Below are 24,402 nucleotides of genomic sequence, written 5' to 3'. Positions count from 1 at the left end.
CCACGCAGGGGGACAGCATGTCGCTTGGAAAGTCGGGAGTTGCCTGTGTGCAGGAGCGGCTGTTCGGATACTTCAGCAGCGTCACGTCTTTGAAACCACTAAGTTTGCTCATAATCGGTTCGAAGAACGACACGACCCAAATAAACCTACCCGAACCTTCAGACTCGATGCCGCACGAATTTTGGTCGGGTACAAAGACGGACCAACGGACTAGCCCTCCTAGTTGGCATCCTAGACGCGATCATATCGCCAAGGTCGTCGCCCTCGAGGGTGGCACCCTTGGTGGCACCAGCACTAGAATGCGGAAGGTTCGACCAACTCCCCGTTAGCGAGGTTTCCGCGTCCTCGGCCGGTGAAGGGCGGGGCGGGGCGGGGCGTGTAAGGGCGCGAGGACGCCAGCCCAGCGCGGGGGCCGCGGGGGCAGCAGGCGCCACGGTTCTTTTCGCGTGCCTGTTGTGTAACCTAAACCCGCCCCCGTGCCGCACGCCCGTCGGCCCCGTCCCCGCGGCGTCCCCGCCCTGGCCACGTCGGGGCCGCGGTGCGCTGGCGGACGGGACGCGGGGACAGGGCGCGGCTGCGCTCGCCCGGCGGCAGCGCTCGGCTCGTCTCGGCCCCCCAGAGGCTGCGTGCAGAGAGTCGTCTCCGCAAGGCACCCCGCCCACCCCGCGCTCCGATCCTCCCCGCACCCCGCGAACCACGACGGGAAGGGCACTTGGGCGCCGCGGACGTCGCGGATGTGGCCCGGGGAGCCTGCGGCTGGCCAGGCGCGGCGTCTAGCGACGGCAAGCGCCCCCCAAAAAATAACCCCGTCGGCACTGCCAACCTGACGGAGGCCCGTCCGCGCGCACGGGCGTGCGGCGGCGTGTTTCGGGCGCCAACGGTTGGCAGCGCATTGTGCAAGCGGGGAGCCGGGGGCGGGGAGCTGGGGGCGGGGGCGCGTGGTGGACCGAGTGGACCGCCGCCCAGTGTGTGCCCCGGGACCCGGGGAGCCGTAGGGACGAAAGGGACAGGATGGCTCGGTGCGGGACCTCGGGGCCCTCCTCGGGGCCCCAGCACGCGCGGCCCAGGCCTTTCAAGGCCTCCGTGGGCACGTCGCCGTCGTGGATAACAACGCCCCTGCTGCTGCTTGCCGTCGTGCTGCTCGCTGGAGTCCTTCCATGGGCCGAGGCGGCCAAGAAGGTGTCCGGCGGCGCGTCCCCGAGCCCAGCCGCGGGGTCCAAGGCCACCAAGGAGCACGTCGAGTCCGTCATCGAGGATGTGTCGGCCAAACAGCTGGAGCGCGTGCTCAACGAGAAGGACTTTGTTGCCGTGTTCTGGTGTAAGTGTGTGCAGTGTCAGTGAAGGCAGTGAATGTCAGTGCAGTGCTGTGTCAGTGAATGTGCCGGTGGAAGGGAGTGGTGGTGGCGCCCACCCCAGCCAACCCCTACCAACGCGGACCGCCACGCCACGCCACGTGCCGTCGCCGCCCGCCTGCCCGCCTGCCCGCCTCCGGACATGCGGCGGCAGCGGCAGCAGCAGCAGGCAGCATGCGGCTGCCCCAATTATAGCCCAGCCACCGTGCGGACCCCACGGCACGCCGCGGCACCTCGGGGATGGGGCTGCATCGCGACGCCCTTAGCCCTCGGCCCTCGGCGAGGCCCTCGGCTAGCCCTAACGGAGTACCAGCCCTCGGCGTGGCCCTTGGGCATCTGCGCTACCCTTCAGCCCTGCAGCCCCACGACGCGGGCCGCCAGCTGTATCAGCCGGCTGATTCCGAAGAATGCTCTCGACGCTCTGTCTCTCTCGCAGTGTCATGGGCCACAGGGGCGCGAGAGAGACAGAGCGACGAAACGACTCTTCGCTCGGCAGACGGAGTGACGTGCCGCGGTGACGCGGACTCGTGAAATTGGACACCGAGCGGTGGAGGTGGCGGGCCAAAGACTGTCTGGACCGCGTCCTGCCGCGAGGCCATCGGAGGACCTCGACGCACGCGGCGGAGCGGGTGGAGCGCGGAGGGTGGCGGTGATGGGGGTCGAGGGTTGCTGCGCCGCCGCGCCACCGCGTCGTTGCCAGACAGGCAGGTGTTGGAATGGCTTCGGCTGCGCGGAGGGCCTGGCTTGACAAGAAGTCACCCGCCGACGCCCTCCTGGCCCGCGACTGTGTACTCTGCGCCGGGCAGGGCTCCGTGGTAAATCGGAAATGGCGGAAACGGCGTGCATTGCGGCGGGGCGGCGGGGCGGCGGGAATCGACGGCCGGACGCTCGGCGTGCCGTGTGCCGTGACAGGACCAATATGTCGGTCAGGGTGAGAGGAACAGACGGACGCTGCTAGGCTGCCGAGCCTCCGCTCGCCGCAGCGCAGCCAGGCAGGGCAGCCAGGCAGCCGGGCCGCACAGCCAGGCAGCCGGGCCGCACAGCCAGGCAGCCGGGCAGGGCCCGCGCGCCGCTCCGAGCGGCTCGACCCGACCCGGCTATTTGTGGCGCGCAGAGCCGCGGAGCCCAGAGACGCGGGTAATATCACCCGTAAAACTCGGCGAGAAACGCGCCGAACGCGCCAAAAAATCGGGGAAACGGATATCGAGGCAATGCGAGTTGGCTCGGCGTGGCAGCGCTGGGCCATCGCGGGGTAAGGGGTGGGGTGGGCGGCGGCGGGTCGGGCCGCGCAACGACCGACGCGGCGAAACTCCCAGGGCACCCCGAGCGCTGTCTCGAAAGAAGGCAGTAATAATAATAGTCGTAATAACACCAGTGTATTCCGTTCAGGACTGCAAAGTTATGGCGGCCAAGGTCTGTTGAGGCCTAACAGCGCTGATGATGGCGGGTGAGCGCGCAGCCTGGCGCTGCCTTGGATAGAGACGTGATTGCGCCCCGTTTCACGGATCACGGCCAATGGCAGCCAATGGCAATGGCGGCCCTTTTGACAAGCGTGTCTCGTCCTATTAGATACAGCATGGTTCAGAAAATAGAGGGGCCGGGCCGGGGCTTACAGTGGCACCGTGCCACCACACTGGCTAAGGAGGCCTTCCCTAGCCGCCCCTCTGGCGTCTCGCTAACAATTGTCCGAGAGAACAAAACACGCGCCTCGAGAATGCCGATACTAAAATCAGCCGGCCCGCTCCGGACTCTGCCGACGCCACCGTCAGGCCGTCTGGGCGTAAGTAAGTAATTCGCAAACTCGAAGCAGCGGGCCGCATTGGTTGCGTCCGCCAATGAAATGTTTGGGCGTGCGCCTTCCAAATGTTTCCCTGAGATCCTGCGGAGCGCGGCAGAGCGATCCCGAATATCGCCTTCGTCTCTCCGTCCCTCCCACACCCACTGCCCGTGGGCCACGGGGCGTCCGTATCGGTGCAAGAGAGACGGAGCGATGGAACGCTGTGCGGAATCAGCGTGGCTGCAGCGCCGACCGCGTTCGGCGGCCGGGGAGGGTTTCGGGCGCGCGCTATGCAAACGGTTAGGTGACAGGGCCCTAGCGCCACAGAGGGTGGAGGCCCCACCCACGCACTGGCCAGGGAGAGAGCTGCGCTGCAGACCGCCACAGACCGCACTGCATCCGCACTGCATCCGCACTGCGGGGCCGAAGCCGATGCCATGTCAATAAACACGCAGACCTGTCGGACTTCGCCATGGTTCGCCGTGCTTCGCGCTTCGCGCGTCAGAAAGGACTCTATTTTAAGGCCGGCGGTGCCCAGGGCGGCCGGGTGGGGCGCCTTCAGCAGCCTTCAGCTTCAGGCGGCGGCTTCTCTCTGTTCTCTGGGCCCGCTACACGTGTCAACTGGCCTGTCCTCTAGAGGCTCTAATCGTCGCGCCGGCCGGGTAGGCAGTCCCATCACCGGCCACCTCTGTCTCTCTCGCGCTCATGGGGCGGCCAGGAAGGGTGGGCGAGAGTGACGAAAGCACTGTTGGGAATCGGACCACCGTTCGGATGCAAACAGTCGCCGGCGCTGACGTCAGACCGGCATACGGCCGGCCCTCATCTGGCGGTTGCTGGCGGCTGCTCACCTCGGCGCCGTCACCGTGCCGCCATGGAGCAGGCCACGTGGCCGAACCCGCAAGAGACCAAACCCACCCCGAAAGCCGTGTTCTGTCCAATGCACGGCCCTGGAGCCAGTGCCAGTGCCACGGCCGGTAGACTTGCAGTGCTGCCAACCCAGACACGAGCCAACGATTCGTTAGTCGCTTGGTTTGGCTTGGCTACAAAGGCTGGCCAGACCGGCCACCATGACTGCGTAGCACCACGAAGCCGCCTTCCATTGAGTTGTCGCGCGCGCCGCGCCCAGCCGCCCGCGCGTCCACCTAGACAGCTCCGCCGCGCTTGCGCCGCACCCCGGCTTTGGGAATCAGCTGTTTGATAAACAGCGTGGCGCTGTCGCTCTGTCGCCCTGTCGCGCTGCGTGCACGCCGTGGGCTGCGGGGCGGGCGGCTCGGCGCGTGTGGAGAGGGAGGGGAGGCCACGTCGCGCCGCGTCCGCCGCGAGCTATTCTCGGGACCAATCTCCTAAGATGGGATGGACGCCAGCGGGCGACATTTTGTACATGGGGCCGTCGGGCCGTCAACGCGTGAGGCGAGACGGACGGCACGCCTGCCCACCTTGACCCTGGCGCCCTGGCACGCTGACACCCTGAGCTTGTGCCCTGCGCGGTGAGCGCCCGGCCGCCCGACCAGCGCGGGGTAGGCAAGCCGCGCCACTCCCGTGCTTGACGGGACCGTCGGACTTGCCTGGAACTCGCCCAATCGCTAGCCTCCAGGGAACTACTTACGAGAAAACAAAACCCTATTCCGCGGCGAGGTGTACATTTGACACGTATATCCCCTTCTTTCAGATGCGCGAAGTTGTCACACATGCGACAAGGTGCTGGAAGAGCTGGAGAAGATCGATGACGACACGGACTCGTTTGGCGTCGACTTCGTCAAGATCAATGACAAACGACTGGCCAAGCATTATGGAATTAAGACCTTCCCTGCACTCACTTATTTCCGAGAAAAGACGCCCATCATTTACGAAGGTTGGTACCTCTTCAGAAAGTGAAAGCGCATGGAGTGAGGTGAGAGACGTCGACCGGTGCGTGGTGGTTGAGTCACGAGGGCCTCGATGGGTGGCCACTGTGCGACCTTGGCCAAACCCTAGGCCGAGTGGAGCCCTTACAGCCGCGTCGCTCAGAAAAAAGACACTTATCGATCGTCCTATTGTTTTAAGTTTTTGGCAAATATATTTTGAGGGTCACGTTGTTTTTCAAAATGTTGCGGAAAAAGAACAATTGGTTTCTGTTTTTCTTTTGCAGGAGACCTCATGGACGAAGAAAACGTGTTGGATTTTCTTACCAGCCTGGAAGCAATGGATCTGCCGGACAGAATCGAAGAGGTGAACGCACGAATTCTCGGAAAAATCATCGAAGAAACGGACTTTGTTGCCGTCCTATTTTGTGAGTAGGAAACATCGAATGTTAAGTTTTGTAAATATGTGAATTGACATAGAAGAGTAGACAAGACTCTTGTTTATGTGAATAACGTTACTTCGGCTGTTCCTATGTGGCCGAGATCACAAGAATTTCTTTGGAATTCATAGTCATTGGAATCGACTAGACGGGACAGATATTAAAAATGTAACTGACGAATGACAAAAATCTATGTTCTGTAAATATTGTGTGACATATATGTGCTAGCGCTAGATTTTATCTGTTCAGCGTATATTTTAGTAGCAAAAAGGAAAGGAAAGTTATAGGGTATTCCGATGGATCTGAACCGGAACCCCGAGCAGTAGAAATATCTGGATCCGGTATGAGAAATCAGGTGTGCGGAGGTCATTCGCACACCCGATTTTGCATACTTTCAGTCCTCCGCACACCTAATTTCTCGTACCGGATCCAGATATTTCTACTGCTCAGGGTTCCGGTTCAGTTCCATCGGAATACCCTATTGATTTCTACTTTACTTTCTCTATTTGCACATTCCACGTATCTACATTTCATGCAATGCTATCCCTTTTTTGTACTGTGCAAACTCCCTGATTTTGAACTGAACGACAAGTCAAACCACGGAAACATTTGACTTTGTGTTTGGTTGGATACTTAAACATTTCAATCGTCTGAAAACTTAGTATTCTTTCGTAGAGCTTCCAGAACTTTTTCTTTGAAAGCTTCGTTGAAGCCTGTAGTTTTAGATCCCTATCATGCATGCGTTTTTCCTGGGCCCGCCTTTGAGAGTTTTTTCCAGGCGTGAGGCAAATCTGACTGGTCCTATTCATGTTTCCCCGATGTGTCGCCTGAGCGAACCATCGCTGAGTCTGGGCGTTGGCAGTTACGGCCAATAATGCCTTGACTCAATGTTATATGCTCGTGTTTTCGTCGTCCACACCCAGGCCTGCGCTGCTTGAGGCACATCAGCAATCACCCTCTGGACAGGTGCCCCAGATTTAACGGAACCCCAGGGTCGAATTGGCTTGAAGCACACAACAAAAGAAAAGCAGTGCGTCAGAGGGTAGACACACAAAAGTGTTTAAAGTTATCCTTTTTTCGTAAAAATAAAAAGTGCTTCAAGTGTAACCGATTATTGCAGCACGCTTTTGCATTGTTCTGCCTGCATTACATTGTGTGCCACTGACGGCTGTGCGCGGTCTGCGTGTGGTCGGCGTGGCCTCGGGCACTGTGTGACGTAGCGCTCTGACCGAGTCTGTTTGCCACCCTTAGGTCCAGGAGCGAAAACATGCCCACCGGGATCCCAAAGTAAGTACACATGATGCGACACTCGGAAACCCTTAAAACGGAGATATGAAAATAGCTGCAATTTCAGAGAGAATAAAAATAACCACACTTCAGTTTCCTTTTCTTAGCTCAGCACGCCTTTTCTTAAGCATGATAAGTTATTTTCAGGAATGAATCAGGCCTTGTCAAATCTATAAGCACTTGATTGCACGTAAGCCTTTAAATAACATCAAATCACTTTTTTCTTTTCAACTTTACGCACTTGTACTGCACGCGGCACGAACAGATAATGAAATATTTTTCTGAATCGCAATAAGAATTATTTTAATTGTGAACATATTCCGACCTTTTTGTGGCGTATTTTGGAAAAATTCGTTATGGGTCCCGCATTGCTTACATTACCATTCAGAAGCACATGTTTGTTGATGACCTTGGCCTATGGTATATTAACATTAAGTGTTGCTTATTGTACTTTGCAAAGTTTATGTCTTAACATAGCGTAATAACTACCAGTCTCCATTTTGTTTTTCGACTTTATTTAACACGAAACAGTTAATGTTTGCACTCTAAAATGTGTGTTTTTTGTCTCGTTGCACAGACAAGCCTGCTTGTAAGAAGTGCACAAAAGCATTAATGGAACTGGAAAACATAGACGATGAAGCCGACCAGTTGGGTATTGGATTTGTCAAGATTGCTGATGAAGCTTTGGCGGAGGAGTACAACCTTGGAGAGCTGCCACGACTTGTGTACTATAGGCATCAAATACCAATCATTTACGAAAGTAAGTTTTGAGTGCCTCAAAATTATAACCGTCTCTTATCAAGCAACTTCTTGTGGTCAATAGTTTGAACGGGCTTACTTACAGACGAGCTGACAAAGGAGGAAGACGTTCTGGAGTGGTTGGTGCAAAACAAATCAACTGGGGATGAAGAGGATGTGATAGAAGAAGTGACTGCCAAAACACTCGACACTCTAATTGGAAGCATTGACAACTTGGTCGTCCTCTTCTGTACGTGTTCAGTATATGTGGCCATGAAAGGATATCCTCTCAAGGTGTGGTAAAAAATTACTAGTAAAATAGAATGTTATAAATCATAATTTCTTATTTTGTAGACGACAACGACGACGAGGATTCGACACAGGTACTTGGAGAATTGGAAAAGATTGACGACGATTGTGACAAACATGGTATACAGTTTGTCAAGATTGACGACGAAAAGGCTGCACAAGCATTTGGAATTGACCAAGTTCCAGCAATAGTGTACTTTGAAAAACAAATTCCAAATGTCTATGATGGCGATATTGAAAATGAGGATGAAATATTAGAGTGGCTAGTTGACCAACTGGAAAAGGATGAAATAGAAGATGTTACCGATGAAATGCTTGATCGCCTCATAAAGGAGGGAAAAAATATGGCCGTACTGTTTTGTAAGTATAACCTGACTTCCTGTATAAGCTGCTCTTTCTAAAACTTAGGTGCTAAATAGATTTTTTATTTTCTTTAAAAATTTTAGATGACAACAATGACAGAAAATCTCAAAGAGTATTAAACGAGCTAGAAAACATTGATGATGAGTGTGATCAGCATGGTATTGTTTTTGTCAAGATTGATAATCCAGAGGAAGCGAAAGAATACGGCATAGAAAAAATTCCAGCTCTCATGTATTTTGAAAAGAGTATCCCCATGATGTACCCCGGAAACCTAGAGGAAGAAGAAAAGGTGTTAAGTTGGCTTGAGCATCAAATTGCTCACGATGAGATAGAAGACGTCACTGACGAAATGTTGGACATGTTAATTGACAAGATGAACAACGTTGCAGTTTTGTTTTGTAAGTACCACAAATATTCCCTTGACACAGAGCCATGCAATGTTTTATACTATCTTTTACCCATTTCAGACGACAGTGACCAAAAGAAAAGCCAAAAGGTTTTATCGGAGCTAGAAAATATTGATGACGAATGTGATCAAAATGACATCGCATTTGTCAAAATTGATAACGATGCTGAAGCAAAGGAATATGGCATTGAAGAACTGCCAACTCTTGTATACTTCGAAAAACGCATTCCTCACGTTTATGACGGCGATCTTACCAAAGAAGAAGAGCTCCTGGGGTGGCTCCTACACCAAAAACGCCATAGCGAAATACCGGACATTACAGATGAAATGATGGATATACTGATCGAGAAAACCCCATATTTAGCAGTCCTTTTTTGTAAGCTACCCTTTTAAAACCTGCCCAACTCTTGAAATATCGTTTAAAAAAATTGTCAACACCAACCATGAAAATTATTTGCAGATGATAAAGATGACAAACAAGATATTCGAGTGCTCAACGAACTGGAAAATATTGACGATGATCTAGATCGAGAAGACATAGTTATAGTGCGGATGGACAATAAAGCAGAAGCAAAAGAGTACGGTATTGACCATTTACCCACTCTTGTCTATTTTGAAAACAAAATACCAGCTATATACGAGGGTGAGTGCTTTTTATGTTAAATTGTGTTAGGCTTCAAATAACGTGACGTGCACTTACATTAAAATTGACTTTAAAAATGACATCAGGTGACCTTATGAATGAAGATGAAGTTCTGCGCTGGCTTGTTGAGCAAAAGACTTCCGCAACGATTGAAGAAGTGACTGACGAGATATTGAAAGAATTAGTTGAAGATCACGAATACGTCGTTGTCTATTTCAGTGAGTAAATGACCCAAGCTTACTAATCTTGTTTTTTAGGGGTTCCCAAGAACCCCTATTGTCCGAGGTCCGTGGATTCCTTCCCCCCCTCTCTTCGATTTTCAAATAAACAACGCTAAACTATTTCAACTATAAAAAAAACGAAAATTCCAATTTTTTTTGAAAATTCATCGTGGAAATTTTCCGTAAACGCGAAAAACATAAATTTGCAACAATCGAAAACCAGAACCGTTCATGATATGAAAAAATGGTTCAAATAAAAAATGTACCACTCCTCAAAACTAAACCTTCTGGCTCATCAAAGTGACAAGAATATGTCTGTGTTCTGAGAAAATGGTTAAAACATGAAAAAAAAATCGCCATGGCAACGACACGACACCATCATGCCAACTGTCAAAATTTAAAGTGACCCATCAAAAGAAATCAACACGCCGTGAAATTCGAAAATGCCAATGCTAGCGCATTGCACTGTGTCCTGACATTGGAACATCTTTGAAATCCGTCATTGGTAAAACGTTCGTAGCAGAAAAGACGCAATTAATTAATTTTCGTGGGTTGGCAACAATTTTCTCGGTGTCTGCGCCCTTTCGAAAATCGCGAGACTGAAAAAAAGAGTAGTCGCGCATTGAAACTGCCCCTTCATTGTTGCTGAGGTTGGATTGTTTGGCATGCTTCTAAAGGCTGCGGTTGACTTGTCATGTTTTCTTCAATTCTGTGACCAGCTAAACGGTTGGTTTGACAAACCGCACTCGCACTCCGTAACAAAGGTGTTCTAAAGGAAGGCCCAAAGAGTACCCACCCGTTGAGGGAGAACGATTAGCCGCTTTAGATTAGTCGCAGTGGGTGCCTAAAGTCAGCTCAAACCACGATTTCTGCACATTTGTTACCGTTTCAACAAACTTTGCTGCAATACCGCTCCCAAACTAAGGCGGCTAATCGCACTCCGTAACAAAGGTGTTTCAAAGGAAGGCCCAAAGAACACCCACCCGTTGAGAGAGAACGATTAGCCGCCTTAGATTAGATGCAGTGGCTGCCTAAAGTCAGCCCAAACCACGATTTCTTCACATTTGTTACCGTTTTGACAAACTTTGCTGCAATACCGCTCCCAAACTAAGGCGGCTAATCGCACTCCGTAACAAAGGTGTTCTAAAGTAAGGCCCAAAGAACACCCACCCGTTGAGGGAGAACGATTAGCCGCCTTAGATTAGACGCAGTGGCTGCCTAAAGTTAGGCCAAACGATGATTTCTACACATTTGTTACTGTTTTGACAAACTTTGCTGCAATACCGTTCCCAAACTAGGACTCCTTTTTATTGGTATTTCAAAACTTACTTTTAAACCAGTTATGAAACTGGGAACACCCTGCAATGCGATTAGCATTGGAATTTTTTCTTTTATGAAACCAGTTGCTTTTCCCACCTTCGTCACTAATGCAATCTTTGTCAACTTTTTTTAGGTGGAAAGTGTGAAGATGGAGAAGACTGCGATGACATTCTTGACGAGTTAGAAAATATTGACGATGAGCTGGATGAAACTGGTATTATATTTGTTACAACGGAAGACATAAACTTTGCTAAAAAGACAGGCATTAAAAATTTTCCAGCATTGGTGTTCTTTAGGAATAAAGAGCCACTCACCTATAAAGGTTTGCATGTTTGAATTTAAATATATATGTGTAATAAAATAGTGACGCACAATGATTAACCATACAAATAATAAAACAGGTGACTTGGAGGACGAGGATGAAGTTTTGGCATGGATTACTGACGAAGACACTTTGGAAATACCTGGTCGAATTGAAGAAGTTAATGCAAGAATGTTGGATAACATCCTGGATGAAAATGACCATGTTGTCGTGTTTTTCTGTAAGTCTTATCTATTTTACCAGCGTTTAAAAGCTATTCTTCCTGCTGTCAAGTTAAATTTAATTGATTTTCTACGGCAGACAAAGAAGGAGATAAGAAAAGCCAAAAGGTTCTTGCTGAACTTGAAAATATTGACGATGAGTGCGAAGAAAAAGACATTGATTTTGTAAAAACATCAGACGAAGGAATAGATAAAGAATACGACTTGGCCTCTTTGCCAGCTCTTGTGTTTTACAGACACAAATTTAGGAAAATTTATGACGGTAGGTATTGTTTGAAAGCTGGTTTTGTGTTCCTATCTTTCAATGCAATGACAATGCACCAACAAAATCTATGTTCTAGGCGATCTCATGCAAGAAGAACAAATTCTGGAATGGGTGCTGGATTTGCACGAATCAACTCCTGATGTCATTGAGAGTGTTGATCGTAAAACTTTAAGAGTACTAATCGAAGATGTTGAGCATCTGGCTGTATTCTTCTGTAAGATTAAAACGTTAAATAATATTTCTTTCATAGAAAGCCTCAATGTTGCAACAGTGTTTTACTTGCAGATGATGACAAATGTGGAAAAGTTTGTGATGATATTTTAGAAGAGCTAGAAACTATTGATGATGATACCGATAAGCACGGTATCCAATTCGTAAAAAGCAAGGATTCTAAGCTAGCATCTGAAATTGGTATCTTCTCATTCCCTGCCCTTGTCTACTACGAAACCGGAGTTCCCATCATGTACGACGGTGAGTCAACTATTTCAATTGAAATCATAACATCATACACGCAAAGATGCTCTTCCAAGTTCCTCGAATAAAATAAAATAAATTGTATGTACTTTCAATGGTAAAAAATCTTGTAACGTATTATTTGAAGTACTTAAGTAGAATTCAATGGCATGCAAAAAGAGCACCTTAAGAAATAAATCTTCTATTTCTAATAAGCACATTCCACTGTTGTTTACTAGTATTTATTTTTTGAAAAGCTCGTGATTGAACGGGGGATCGTTTCTCTTTTAGCAGAATAAGAAACTTTTTTTCATAAAAGTATTTTTATGTAGTAATTGAATAAAAAAGTGAACAATATAGTGCCTACAGTAATAGTTTTAAGTATTTTAGAGAAAAATAAGTCTGTGGAGGGATGCCTCATAAGTGACTGTGGTCTTAGTTTCGTTTCTCTAGAAGATCAACCCATTTTTTGGCTTTTATAATTTTGTAAGTTTTGACTGGCGGAGATTCATCAAGGCCTCTGACGTGGGACTTTCAACGGTGCAGGTAACATTAGAGCTTCACCCTACCAGGGCTTGCATTACAAAAACACAAGTGCAAAGAGTAGTGCATGGAGGGTGGCTTTCACTTGCTACCAAGGTCATTCCAAATCCAGAGAATAAAGAAGGAAGAATTCCCAGACACAAAATTATAAGTTTACACACTTAAACTTTCAGCAGAAAATAGAGTAAACTTATTTCTGGATGGCAATCCGATGATTCAGCGGTTATGTTTTGCTCTGAATACCATTCTAACCACTAACCTTGTTGTGCATCTTTTCTAGGAAATCTTAAGAACGAAGACAAGGTTCTCGCTTGGCTTGTTGAACAAAAAAGTAAGAGTTGATTTTCATTTGTTTATGCTAACATTTATTTGTTTCTCCTCTGTCACTTTGTAACTTTTTTCTTAGCTCTAACCCTTTACTTAGAAAAACATATACTCGTGGATTTTTCCTCCAATTTACACGGGTAAATTTTTCTCTTCGGTAACTGTGCGTGTTTCAGAAGAACTTTTTTAAGCAATTACTTGTCCTGCATGGGTGCTCTTTTCGTTCCTGGGATTTATTCCAAAAGTTAATAACATTTGGCCTGCATTTATGTAGCCGGACACTCTTTGTCTCAGCCCATTCCCATTATCTCTTTGCTCTCTATTTTGTTTACGGAGAAAGGCCAGCATGAAACTAATTTCATACAAAGTATCAAATCCTAGTCCATCGCAACTAAAAGTAAGCCCCACTTTCTGTACAGAGAATTAAAATATTTTTGTGCCACATTTTTTGTATTTTGGGTACTTAAACTTTCTGAAAACACGCAACAATCTTTTAATTATAAAGTAATGTTCTGAATCTGGACAAAAGGCCAACTTTGCAATGGCACTTTGAAACTTCCTAATCTTTCTAAACAGATGATTTTAAAAAGAGAAATAAGAGGAAGAGTCATCTCAAAACGTCTTCCATGCATTAAGAAATTCCGGCGCCTAATATCCAGAGATCAGCAGCATGCAAAATTTAGAGTTTCCGCTGTCTTTGGGGAAAATAACCTTTCGGGAGGTATGTAGCAAATTAAAGACATCCATTTTATGAAGCTCGCTTTTCTTGGCCCCAGCCAAATCTTTGCAATAACTAGCTTAACAATGATTTATTAAAACCGGTGCCGATATCCTTTACAAATGTATGGTAATGGTTTAGTTGACATTCCAATGATTTCTGCATATTTTGGTCCCCAAAGGCAGTGAAAACGTTAATGGGAGGGTTTCTATAAACTGACTGCCCCAAGTTTAGTAATAAACTGCCTGTACCTAAAGCTGTTTTAAAAATGAGGTAGAGCAAATGATCAGAGATAATATAGGGAATGATCCCGCGCAGGTGATGATAGCGATGAAGATGATGACGATGATGATGATGACGAAGACGACGACGAAGATGATGACGACGACGATGATGACGATGATGATGATGATGACGACGACGACGACGAAGATGAAGACGATAGCGATGAAGATGATGATGACGACGACGATGATGATGATGAGGATGAGGATGATGACGAGGATGATGATGATAAAAAACATAAGGGATCAGTCGCTTTAAAAAATTCAGGTAACACTGAGGAAAAGGCGTATAGTGCTTATTTGCAGAAACTTTTAGCTAAAATTGAGAAACAAAAACAATTGCAGGAAGAAATGGAGCAATTCGCTCCCAAAAAGCGCCTAAATAAGTCCTATTTGCGGCGACAAGGCCGCATGTGATAGGCAATCGAAGGCATGTGTGTGCTATGCTTCGTAGGCCTATTACGATCCCAAGCTTCCAGGACATACACCCTTTTTCAAGATCGGCCCGTAGATGCCTTGAATGACCAATAGTGCAGTTACCAATGTTTTCTTGTGTTTGAAGAATTAGTGATGGGATCGGCACCAGAAGATTCCCTAACATTTCAGTCAAGCTCTGACACTAACCAGCGTGCTTATGTGCATAGTGCATCCTAAGTCTGTCAATCATGATTGACCTTGACATTCTCTGTCTAGATCACTCAATATTTTTGACAGAATTGGGTATATTGATAAGAAGGAGCGGACCTACTCTGCAGCAGACGAGCGGTCGGGTGACCTTTACCCATACCAGCCTCGCCCCATAAGACAGCTGGATCGAAGGCTTCATTCAAAACCTTTTAATCACATCCTAAATATTTAAGATTATCCTGTCTTCATTAAATTCTTTTTGACACCTCTTCTCTGCTTACTGACATCAACCATAGTGATAAATATTCTCATATCAGTTTGTTTTTATTACAAAGGAGAATAAATGCATTCTAATATTAAAATTTTCCTATTGTACGTCACTAACCGTCTCTAAATTGGTTGAGTTTTGAAGGTGTTGTTCTTACTTACGATTAACTCCCTGAAGTAATCTTGCACCATTCCCACGGTGGCGTAATTTTGACAGTAAATATGGATCTCAAATTTAAGCTATGTTATTAAATAATTTTTAAATTATCCTTACACAACATCCCTGCCTGCCCCTGACCCGACTGTTCTGTCTGCTGCAGGCGACGGCTGTTTCTTCATCGGCTTGGGGGGAAAAAGTGTGCCCCCCACTTCTTCCGCATATGACTCCTTCCAGTGCTGCCCGTCCAAGGCTCAAAAGGGCAGCAAAGTGGCAAAAGCGAGTCCAATGCAGAGCAAGGCGAGCCAGGGGGCGAGCAGAGGTTCAGGGGCGAGCGCCGCAAGTGCTCGAGCACGTGGGCGAACCACCAAGTTCCAAGACGACGACAAGGGAAAGTCTAAGAAAGGCAGCAGCATCGGATCAGCAGTTGCACCAGCTGGTCGGGAGAAATCTAGTAAAGGCAAGAAGGGATTGGGGAAATTCATCTGGTGGTGGTAGGTTTTACAAAAAAATATTGGCCTTTCCAAGGCAGCCGGAACAAGATTAACCCTGGTCATGCCAGGACAATATTTAACGTCTGTGACAATCTTAAGGCGTTTTTGTAACATCGGTGTTTTCTTGCATCTAGCAAGAGACAAGCAACTGCTCAAATGCAATAAAATGAGATTTTTATAAAGCTAAACATCGGATTGAATTATATTGTAAATATTTTATTTAAAAAATCAGTCTTTTCTGGACTAATTACTTGTAACTAATAAGTGGGCACAGCTTCCTTCTCTGAACTTGGAATAGTGCGCACAGTATAATTGCAGTGCTCTTTGCAATATAATTTTAGACATCTGATCTTTACTAAAGATATTTGTTGTTGCCACACTGTTGTTTTTCAGTATTATTTTTAACATCGTGATGAAATTGCTCAGTAGATTTTTGTACTGCTAGATGGTGTTGCCGTATGAAACGGGAGTGAGAATCCGATTAATTTTGATCAGTTTTTTGAAGTAGCACCCGAGGGAAGCAATATTTACTTGGCCTCCCTTTGTTTCTAGTTTCATAGAACTGAAACGTCCTATGCGTTTCCCCTGATACACTGTACTGATGTTTCTTTTCTAAGCATTTTTATGAAACATTAGGTTGCAACTTTGCAGATTAGTGGAGAGCATTTTTAGGAGTCTTTCAACGTCTTTACATCTCTTGCAAATCATAATTCTGCAGAGAAATGACTGAATTGCAGTAGAGCAGTTTATAGACAGTGTAAAAATTTCATGTTTCAGACTGATGGGGACCACTTTTCATATTGTGCATAACTTAAGGATTTCAAAACGGGTTCAAGCTGTCCGTTGGGGTGTTTCGATGCTGTTACAAAACTTGTCATATAGTGTCTCTAGATGGGGTGATATCTGCAAGATGAAACACCCCATTAGCTTTTCTCAGGAAGAAGGCCTTTCGTTTATTCCGCCTTTGGAAGAGACCGTGCCGGGCAGTCCTCCCTGCTTCTTGCATGTAGGCTTTGCTTGTATTTCTCGTTCCTTCCCTTTTACTATGTGCCGCCATTTGCCATGAAATCTTTCATACAGATAGTCCTTGTACTTTCCTGTTGTGTAACATACTACCTTTCAATACTGTCCCTGTGTTTTAATTATCATCGCAAATATTGTTTATTCATTGCTGTTTTCAAATATTCTTTAATGCCTTTTCTTCATTGTTTTTGATTTCCCTCCAATATGTGACGAGAACACCCTGTCGCATGTACCATGTTTCGTGCAATTTATGAATTACTCCTAGCTGTAATTTTCATCTTTTCGTTTATAAAGAAATTGTAGTGTAGGCTAGTCAATGTTTCATTTGTTCAAAGTGGAAGTTGTGTTTCAAATGTTTGCGGTGAACAAATTACCTTGCACACATTTTGAAATATTATTATCTAAGTTCTTTATTGTGTTTCATCACGTCACATATGTTCGCCTGTATGGACTTAGCCGAGACGAGTGAAGTGCTAGTCATTTGTGCTTGCCAGTTAAGCAGTAACGGTGCTGTAAGACAACCTTAGGATTAAGTTCTTTACAAATTTTAGAATCTTTACCTCCGCCAATCTCCGCCAATGCAAAATCGTCGAACAAGACGCTCCTGGAATTTTTCATACTCTTTCAAAACTTCTGTACATAATCAAGTGGCGCTAATCTGCCGATGGTACAGTTGCCTCGTTTCAACGTTTTTCTTTTCCATATGAATTAGATACAGCAGCATTGTACCACCAGGCAGACGCTTGATTTTGGCCTCTAGTGCGTAATGTCGAGAAGTTGGAGCATTGACAGCATATATTTATAATTTTAAGGACTATTTTAAGTGCAAATGTTTTGTTGACATTTTACTGTGCATTGTCTCAGAGAAAGCCCTGTCTCTATCTTAGTAGGAAATTTGAGAGACAAACCAGTTAGCTATGTGGCAAAGCGTGGCAAGGTGAGGCCTAGACTTTAACAGTCTGGCCAACTTTGCCGTTTTGAACACCAACTAAACTGTAATCAGTCACTACTTTTGTATTTTGATACGCTTCTCCTAAACTCCAAAACGTATTGGCCTTTCTGGTAACACTTGTAACAACAACTAACCAAAGGGAAAAAAGACAAACGCTGAAGAATTAGTTTGACCATCCTTTTTATTTTTTTCTCAATTAATGTGGCTTGTGATGCATTTAAAGTAAAAATGCGTATGTGTCAGGCCTGCAATACCCACAATCGATTTACCCTTTTAGATTTTCTTTGGCGTGACACTTATCTGTCTCTCAACACATTAAAAGGTAGTTAAAAAGTAGAGCAGTTGCACTGCCCGCCTAAATTTTGCTCTACTAGAAGGCTACCACCTCTTCACGTTTAATATAGTTTTTGACTGTGAAGTAACTGTGATGTTTAAAAAATGAAAACAGTTTCCTATATTTTAGTAACATAAAGAAACATCAAATCTTATAGTTATTTTGTTTCTGGAATGTCCTTTCTTCGACGGTTATGAATTGGAATGTCCTACATTATTAGACTTTATGGTAGAAAGCTTATGCTTTAAGGACTTTAAAAAGCAAAGGTTGGAAACTGTTGTACAAATTCTTGATTGGAAATAAACTAACTTTTTCAAACATCATGTTCTTTCTAACTTCTGGAGTATGCTGTGCTGAACTTCCTGTACGCAAGGGATTCCGCACTTGTTTTTATGGGCTCCACGGACGAAGTTATGCTTACCAGCTCTTTTATAAATTAAACTGTTGCATATCGAAAATTAATTGGGGTTTGTAAGGCAAATTATTTCATCACAGGAGAGTATTTGGCTGTACGTTCTTTACAATGCTTACAAAGCACCTTCTCAATTCTTGCGGAAACTTATATGGGAAAGGGTTAAATGTAACACTGAACACTAACGAGTAAGAGGGCTTATAGAAGTACTGCACATAACCCCCTCTGTCAACACTTCAGAACGATTAAGGTAAGTTGTTATCGTCAAAACACTGTAAGCGCATTGTTCGGTCGGTTTGTCAAAATGTATGTTACATTGTTAGCTTTTGAATGCAGTGGAGATACGATCACCCGTTTAATGTTGTTCTTGCCCTCTGTCAATTATTACGTTTTTATATAGTTTCTTACCACGGAATAACAACTTTTGTCTTTCAGGCAATCTTTTGGATGAAGATGCAGTTCTTAACTGGATGATGAGGCAAAAGACGGACGAAAGCATTGAAGATATCGACCGAGACACATTGTTTGAGTACATTGATACAAAGGAATTTCTGGCTGTTGTTTTCTGTAAGTAGTAAAAGCACTACTGCTGCCTGATTGGAGCCTTCGAGCCTTCTTGACCGGAATATAGCTCACGTCTCCACTGCGTCAGAAGTGCTTGCCTCGTTTTTAGAATGAAGATGCATTTGTAACCCTTCGTTTTCAGATACGGAGGATGATCCAGGTGTTCCTAGAATACTTCGTCACGTTGAGCTGATCGACGACGAAGCAGCTCAGTACGGAATCAAAATTGTAAAATGCAGTGACAAGCTCATGGCAAAAAAGTACGGTTTCCGCAATCCGCCCGGCATTACATATTTTAGGAAAAGCAAGCCTATAAACTATGACGGTAAGATTTCCATTCAGGATTTTGATGCCCATAAAAGTACAATGTTTATTTTCTAATGTTTTCTTACATTTTTAATCAGGGGACATTGACGACGATGAAGAGCTACTGGACTGGCTGACCGACCCGGAAAACATGGAACTGACAGACCACATCGAGCGCGTCAACCGGAAGATGTTTGCAAAAATCCGACAAACGTCGGACTATGTCGCTGTTTTCTTCTGTGAGTCTTCATGCCAACACCAGCAGAGAGGCCATACCATGATATCACGTCTCTTGTTTTCTGTAAAACTTTGGTACAAGGCTGGAACTTTGTTTTGGAACAAAGCAGCAATGACACTGTTTTGATGTGAGTCCTGCTGTCCAGACAGTGACGACTGCAAGCAGTGCGCTCGAGTTCTCGCTGAGATAGAGCATATTGACGACGAAGCTGACGGTGCTGGAATCAACTTCGTAAAGATTGACGACAAACAGATGGCCAAGGATTACGGCGTCTTTGCTTTGCCTGCCGTCCTGTTTTTCAAAATGGGCACCAAAGATCCCGTCATTTATGCTGGTACGTTATTACTTGAAAAATTACAGACTGAACCTCATGAGAATGGAACTCTTAATAATTTTTTAAGTATGCGGCCCTGTGCGTGTGCACTCGCGTCAGGCTGTTCTTTCTGACTTTCTATGTAGTGCCATGCGGGGCCTGCATACTTTACAATGAGTGTTTTAGGTTCCATTCTCCTCGTTAATGAGCGAGCAAAGGCAGAAGTAAGTTTAACTGCAATCGGAAAATATTTGATTAAACAGGTGACCTATACGATGAAGGACAGCTGCTGAGCTGGCTGCTCACTCAAAAGGATCCTGGTGGTGAAGTCATTGAAGACCTTGATGGTGACGACCTGATTCGCCTCATTGAAGAATCCGACTCGCTAGCCGTGTACTTTTGTAAGTAACATTGTGGGAAGAGAAAACAACGTTAGCAGCTCAGTCTAAACCAACCATCTGGCAGGGTCCCTACCAAGTCTCTCCAAATTTAATAGAGAGGTCATTTGAGCGGGTGAGCGGCTAGGGTCTTTCCACGACAGTACTTTTTCAAACTACGGCGGCGCACAGTGTGTCTGGGTGATGAAAAAGTGGAAGAACGAAACGTGACCTGCTGGTCAATGCGATGTTGTTGGCTCCCCAGGGAACAAGACGCTTTGCGACATGTGTAGCAGTAAGCAATTCCGGAAGCAGCGAAGGAAGGAGCTGCTCGCGGAGAGCTTGATGGCCGCCGAGGCGGCTGCTGCAGCGGGCATTCCCGTTGGCGCAACTCCGGCAGCTCCCGCCGCGGAGGAGGGCCCACCAGGCGACGGTATCTTGCATCGTGTTTGAGATGTGAATCCAGTCAGCTTCCTAATGCAGTAAATCGTAGAGCGCATGGAGTTGTCGTCCACAGGGCCGAAAACAAGGACCAGACCAACGAGAGCAAAGCTGGCAGAGAAGGAGTTTCCCCCGTCCTGCCTGTGTAGTCCAGCTTCACTCCGTAGCTCTGCATGCCGAGGCAATCCTCTTATGCAGAAGAGGCGAAGCGCTTACCCCACCTTTGTGTTCGGAACGTGCGTGCGAGTGTACTGTACAGAGACGCCTGGACTGTTAGCGAGACTTTGACGATACGTGTGACCCAAAAGTAGAATTTACTCTGAAAATGTATGCAAACACTTTTTTTTCAATCCCTGGGATTCTCATTCGATGAAAGATTTTTTGCAGTGTAGCCTTGAGGACAAGAAGAAGATGTGATTTAGTTCCCTTTGATCTGTCAAATTCTTTTGTCTTTACATTTCTACTTTTTTTCAAGTAGATTTTAAAACAAGCTGTTTGGCTTTTTTTAAAACAAGGATAAAATATGATACCAAGAATAACTTCTATAATTAGTTTAAACGCTTTTTCCCAGAGCCCATCTTGCGTGCAAAGTTTTTTTTTTTGGCGTGAGAAGTAATGTTTTGGAAACTGCCTTACAAATTCCGTAGCTTCTTTCACAACAAGAGTGAATAAACAGCCTGTGTGGGGATTTCATGTACATATTTGTTTTGCAGTTATGGGTACTTGCAGCATACAGGTTAAGGCAAGGCAGCCTTGGATGCAGAAAATTGTCCGTGGAGCCATCGATTTTAGGCTGGCCACAGATGGGATCTCAGCACAATCTCAATTTATCGATTGGGATAAGTTCTCAGTTCAGAAAAATCATACCATCTGGCGTATTCTTTTAGATTTCAATTTTAAAAAAAACTGTTTTGTTTTCTTGTTTAATGGCGTTCATTTCATGATTTCCCACTATATTCGCCTGTTTCCATTTTCAGACAAAATGGACGGGTGCGACCAATGCAAGGAAATTTTGGAAGAGCTAGAAAACATTGACGATGATTGTGACAGGCATGGAATAATTTTTGTCAAGACCCAGGTAAGGTGTCTTAAAGTTTAACTCGGCCTGATGTAAATTCGATAGTTCTTCAAACAAAGATGCATTTCAGGACTTCAACATTGCGGAGGACTACGGTGTGACCGATTTCCCATGCTTGGTGTATTTTGAAAACATGATACCGAACGTCTTTGAGGGTAAGGCTTCAAACATGGAATTTTGAGCCACCGGGTGTGGTAAATCCGAATCGTAAATGTTGTCTTTTTCCTTCAAAATTATTTACAGGCGACTTGGCAGAAGAAGAAGAAGTCTTGCAGTGGCTCATAACTCAACGCACTGAGGATCGGATCGAGTTGATCACACGAGTGATGCTGGAAGCGGCAGTGGAGTCGACACAATATCTCGCAGTTTACTTTTGTATGTGCCAATAATTACTTTTAAAAAGATCAACTACTATCTTTCTTGGGACTAGTCCCCTGACGAGCGCTGTAATTCCAGACAAGAGCAACTGCCACACCTGTGACCTCATCCTGGAGGGTCTGGAAGGTGTGGACGACGAGTGCGACGTGTACGGCATCCACATGGTGAAGATCCAGGACCCGCAGCTCGCCAAGCGCTACTCGATCAAGACCTTCCCGGCTATGGTTTACTTCAGGAACGGGAACCCGCTCTTATTCGAAGGTGCGGCCGCAATCCTGGTCAAGCTTTACGCTGAAGATCAATGAGTGGAACGAAAATAAACACTTTACTTTACAGGCGACCTGCAAAATGAGGAATCTGTTCTGGAATGGCTGATCGACGATGACAACAGGGAGTTAGCAGACGAAATTGAAGAAGTCAACGAGCGCATGCTGGAACGACTGCTGGACGAGAGTCTCTACCTGGCTGTTCTTTTTTGTGAGTACATCCGCATTTCAAGACGATTACACATCTCCTGGACTTGGAGCTAGCTAACGTCGTCCACCTCTGTGCAGACGACAACGACTGTCCGGAATGCGACGACATCCTCGAGGAGCTGGAGAAGATAGACGGAGAAGTCGATCAGTTTGGTGAGCAATAAAGTTCTAACTTTAGCTAGTTTTATTTGTTGGTTTTAAACTGTCGTGCCGTGATTCTGAGACCTTCGGTGGCACAGGCATTGACATGGTCAAGATCTCGGACCCCGAGGCCGCGGCCCGCCACAACATCATCAACTCGCCGTCCCTCGTCTTCTTCCGCAAGCGAGTGCCGCTGCTGTTCGACGGCGACCTGTCCGACGAGGAGAAGGTGCTGGCCTGGCTCACGGCACAGGACGTGTTCGAGATCAAGAACGAGATCGAGGAGGTCAACCGCAAGATGCTGGACAAGCTGCTCGACGAGAACGAGTTCCTTGCCGTTTACTTCTGTAAGTAACGCAACGGTGCGACGGTTGTTCGCCCAGGTCACCATGTTGTTATTGTCGGTTGATTGCCCTGCTGCAGACGATGAGGACGAGGACGACGGCATCAAGATCCTGGAGCGCCTGGAGAGGATCGACGGCGAGACGGACAACATGGACATCACCTTCGTCAAGATGGCGGACCCCCGGTACGCGCGCAAGTGGGGCGTGACCAAGCTCCCCGCAATCGTCTACTTCAGGAAGAGATTCCCCAGCATATTCAGAGGTACGACGCCGGCAGACCGCATTGTCGCTCTGTCCTTCTCGCGCCCTATGGAACGTTTCATGAGTGCGAGAGAGACAGTGCGGCGATTTTACTTGGGGAACGAGCCAGCATGCGGCGGCTGCGTGGTGCGCTGGGTTGCCTACCACCACGGCGCGAGGCGCGAAGCGGTAGGTCTTGAACCCCAATCCCACCGTGTTGCAGGGGATCTCACGGACGAGGACGACGTGCTGGAGTGGCTGCGGAAGAACAGATTCCGGCAGCCCGAGCTGAACCTCTTCATGTACGCGCTCATCGCCATTACCATCGCCTTCGTCATGTACACCGCCTTCCTCATGTACGGCTTCCAGCCGCACGCCAAGACAGCGTGACCGTCGGCGTGGCGGGGCGAGGCGGGGCGAGGCGTGGCGGGGTAGCCGCGCGGCCCCGCGGAGCAACGCACGGGACTGGATCTCTCTCATCTGGGGTGTGGAGGCTGTGCCCTGGCTGTGCCCCTGGCGGGGCGTGGCGGGGCGCGGTGGGGCGCGGCGGGGCTTGGCGAGGCATTCCCGAGTGGAACAGCCCCTGCCGCCGGCTGTGGCCGCTCTCTCGCCTACCTCTCTGGTAGGCACACAGCGTGCGTGGGCGTGGGCACAGCGTGCATGGGGGAGACGCGGCGTGGCGGAGCGTGGCGTGGCGTGACGTGGCAAGGCGTGTGGCACCTAGCGGCCGAAGAGCCGTCGGCACTCCGGACACTGCGTGTTGCGCCCCTCCCCGACTGGACTCCCGCTCACCTCGAACCTCACTGCGCCGGGCGGGCCGGGCGCCGGTGGGCTCGAAGCTCGAATCCACTCCTTCGGCCTGTTCCGTAGGACCCGGAGAAGGAGGGGCCCCGAGGCCTCGTCCAGTAGAAATAAGCTAAACACTGATCTCAACCGCCATGCTGATTCCGGCCCCCTTCCCGTTGAAGGGAGGGGTGGGGCCGACGGAGGAAAGGGGTGGCAGAGGGAAGGGGTGGCAACACTGTGGGCAGGACTGGAGGGCGGCGGCAGCACCACTGGAACAGGCTGTCACCTATTTTTCTTGTAGAATGTAACATCATTGGATGTTTAGTTCCATTTCATCCCTTATTTATTCGGCCTTTGCTCTTATTCAATGTTAAGATCTAGCGACCTAATACCGAAGAATGAAGTTCCAGAGTGTGCGACGCTAGTGACAAACGGCGCTGAGTGGCACACGGAGTGTAACATAGTGAAACAGAGTGAAACAGTGTGAGAGGGAGGCAATGGACTCAATGACGTACTGGTGACGACGGGGTGGGGGCGGTGCTGTGATGATGTGTTCAAAGTAAATAATACTTATTGTGATCCTATAATACCTCTTAAAGAGGAAATAAAACAAATTTCCATTCTAAA

The 24,402-nt window shown here is 47.4% G+C and overlaps 1 protein-coding gene across 3 annotated transcripts; it reads left to right on the top strand.

The window, feature by feature from the left end:
* Nucleotides 1-955: 955 nt before the first annotated feature.
* LOC117647614 lies at nucleotides 956-24,402 on the top strand. 3 transcript variants are annotated; one of them, XM_034389465.1, is made up of 31 exons: nucleotides 956-1,318; nucleotides 4,799-4,981; nucleotides 5,258-5,398; nucleotides 6,662-6,697; nucleotides 7,275-7,457; nucleotides 7,542-7,685; nucleotides 7,790-8,104; nucleotides 8,191-8,505; nucleotides 8,575-8,889; nucleotides 8,974-9,156; nucleotides 9,243-9,374; nucleotides 10,831-11,019; nucleotides 11,099-11,239; nucleotides 11,320-11,502; nucleotides 11,582-11,719; nucleotides 11,791-11,976; nucleotides 18,529-18,660; nucleotides 18,800-18,982; nucleotides 19,062-19,202; nucleotides 19,347-19,535; nucleotides 19,778-19,915; nucleotides 20,157-20,324; nucleotides 21,310-21,410; nucleotides 21,481-21,565; nucleotides 21,654-21,785; nucleotides 21,867-22,049; nucleotides 22,125-22,265; nucleotides 22,343-22,417; nucleotides 22,504-22,752; nucleotides 22,829-23,011; nucleotides 23,213-24,402. In XM_034389465.1, the coding sequence occupies exons 1-31, from the start codon at nucleotides 1,012-1,014 to the stop codon at nucleotides 23,377-23,379; spliced, it is 5,358 nt and encodes a 1,785-aa protein (XP_034245356.1). In that variant the 5' UTR covers nucleotides 956-1,011; the 3' UTR covers nucleotides 23,380-24,402. The 3 variants fall into 3 exon arrangements, with proteins under 3 accessions (XP_034245356.1, XP_034245365.1, XP_034245375.1); XM_034389474.1 differs by lacking the exon at nucleotides 6,662-6,697; XM_034389484.1 differs by lacking the exon at nucleotides 20,157-20,324.

The sequence above is a fragment of the Thrips palmi genome, unplaced genomic scaffold (assembly GCF_012932325.1).
Source record: "Thrips palmi isolate BJ-2018 unplaced genomic scaffold, TpBJ-2018v1 HiC_scaffold_10, whole genome shotgun sequence".
Lineage (NCBI taxonomy): Eukaryota > Metazoa > Arthropoda > Insecta > Thysanoptera > Thripidae > Thrips > Thrips palmi.
The sequence above is the reverse complement of the archived record's forward strand: the minus strand, read 5'-3'. Positions and strand labels throughout refer to the sequence as shown.

Coding starts and splice junctions, on each gene's coding strand:
- LOC117647614 (XM_034389465.1), top strand. CDS start 1,012: ATGGCTCGGTGCGGGACCTCGGGGCCCTCCTCGGGGCCCCAGCACGCG. Junction 11,720..11,790: donor GCATCTGGCTGTATTCTTCT/GTAAGATTAAAA, acceptor TTTTACTTGCAG/ATGATGACAAATGTGGAAAA. Junction 21,411..21,480: donor TAATTTTTGTCAAGACCCAG/GTAAGGTGTCTT, acceptor GATGCATTTCAG/GACTTCAACATTGCGGAGGA.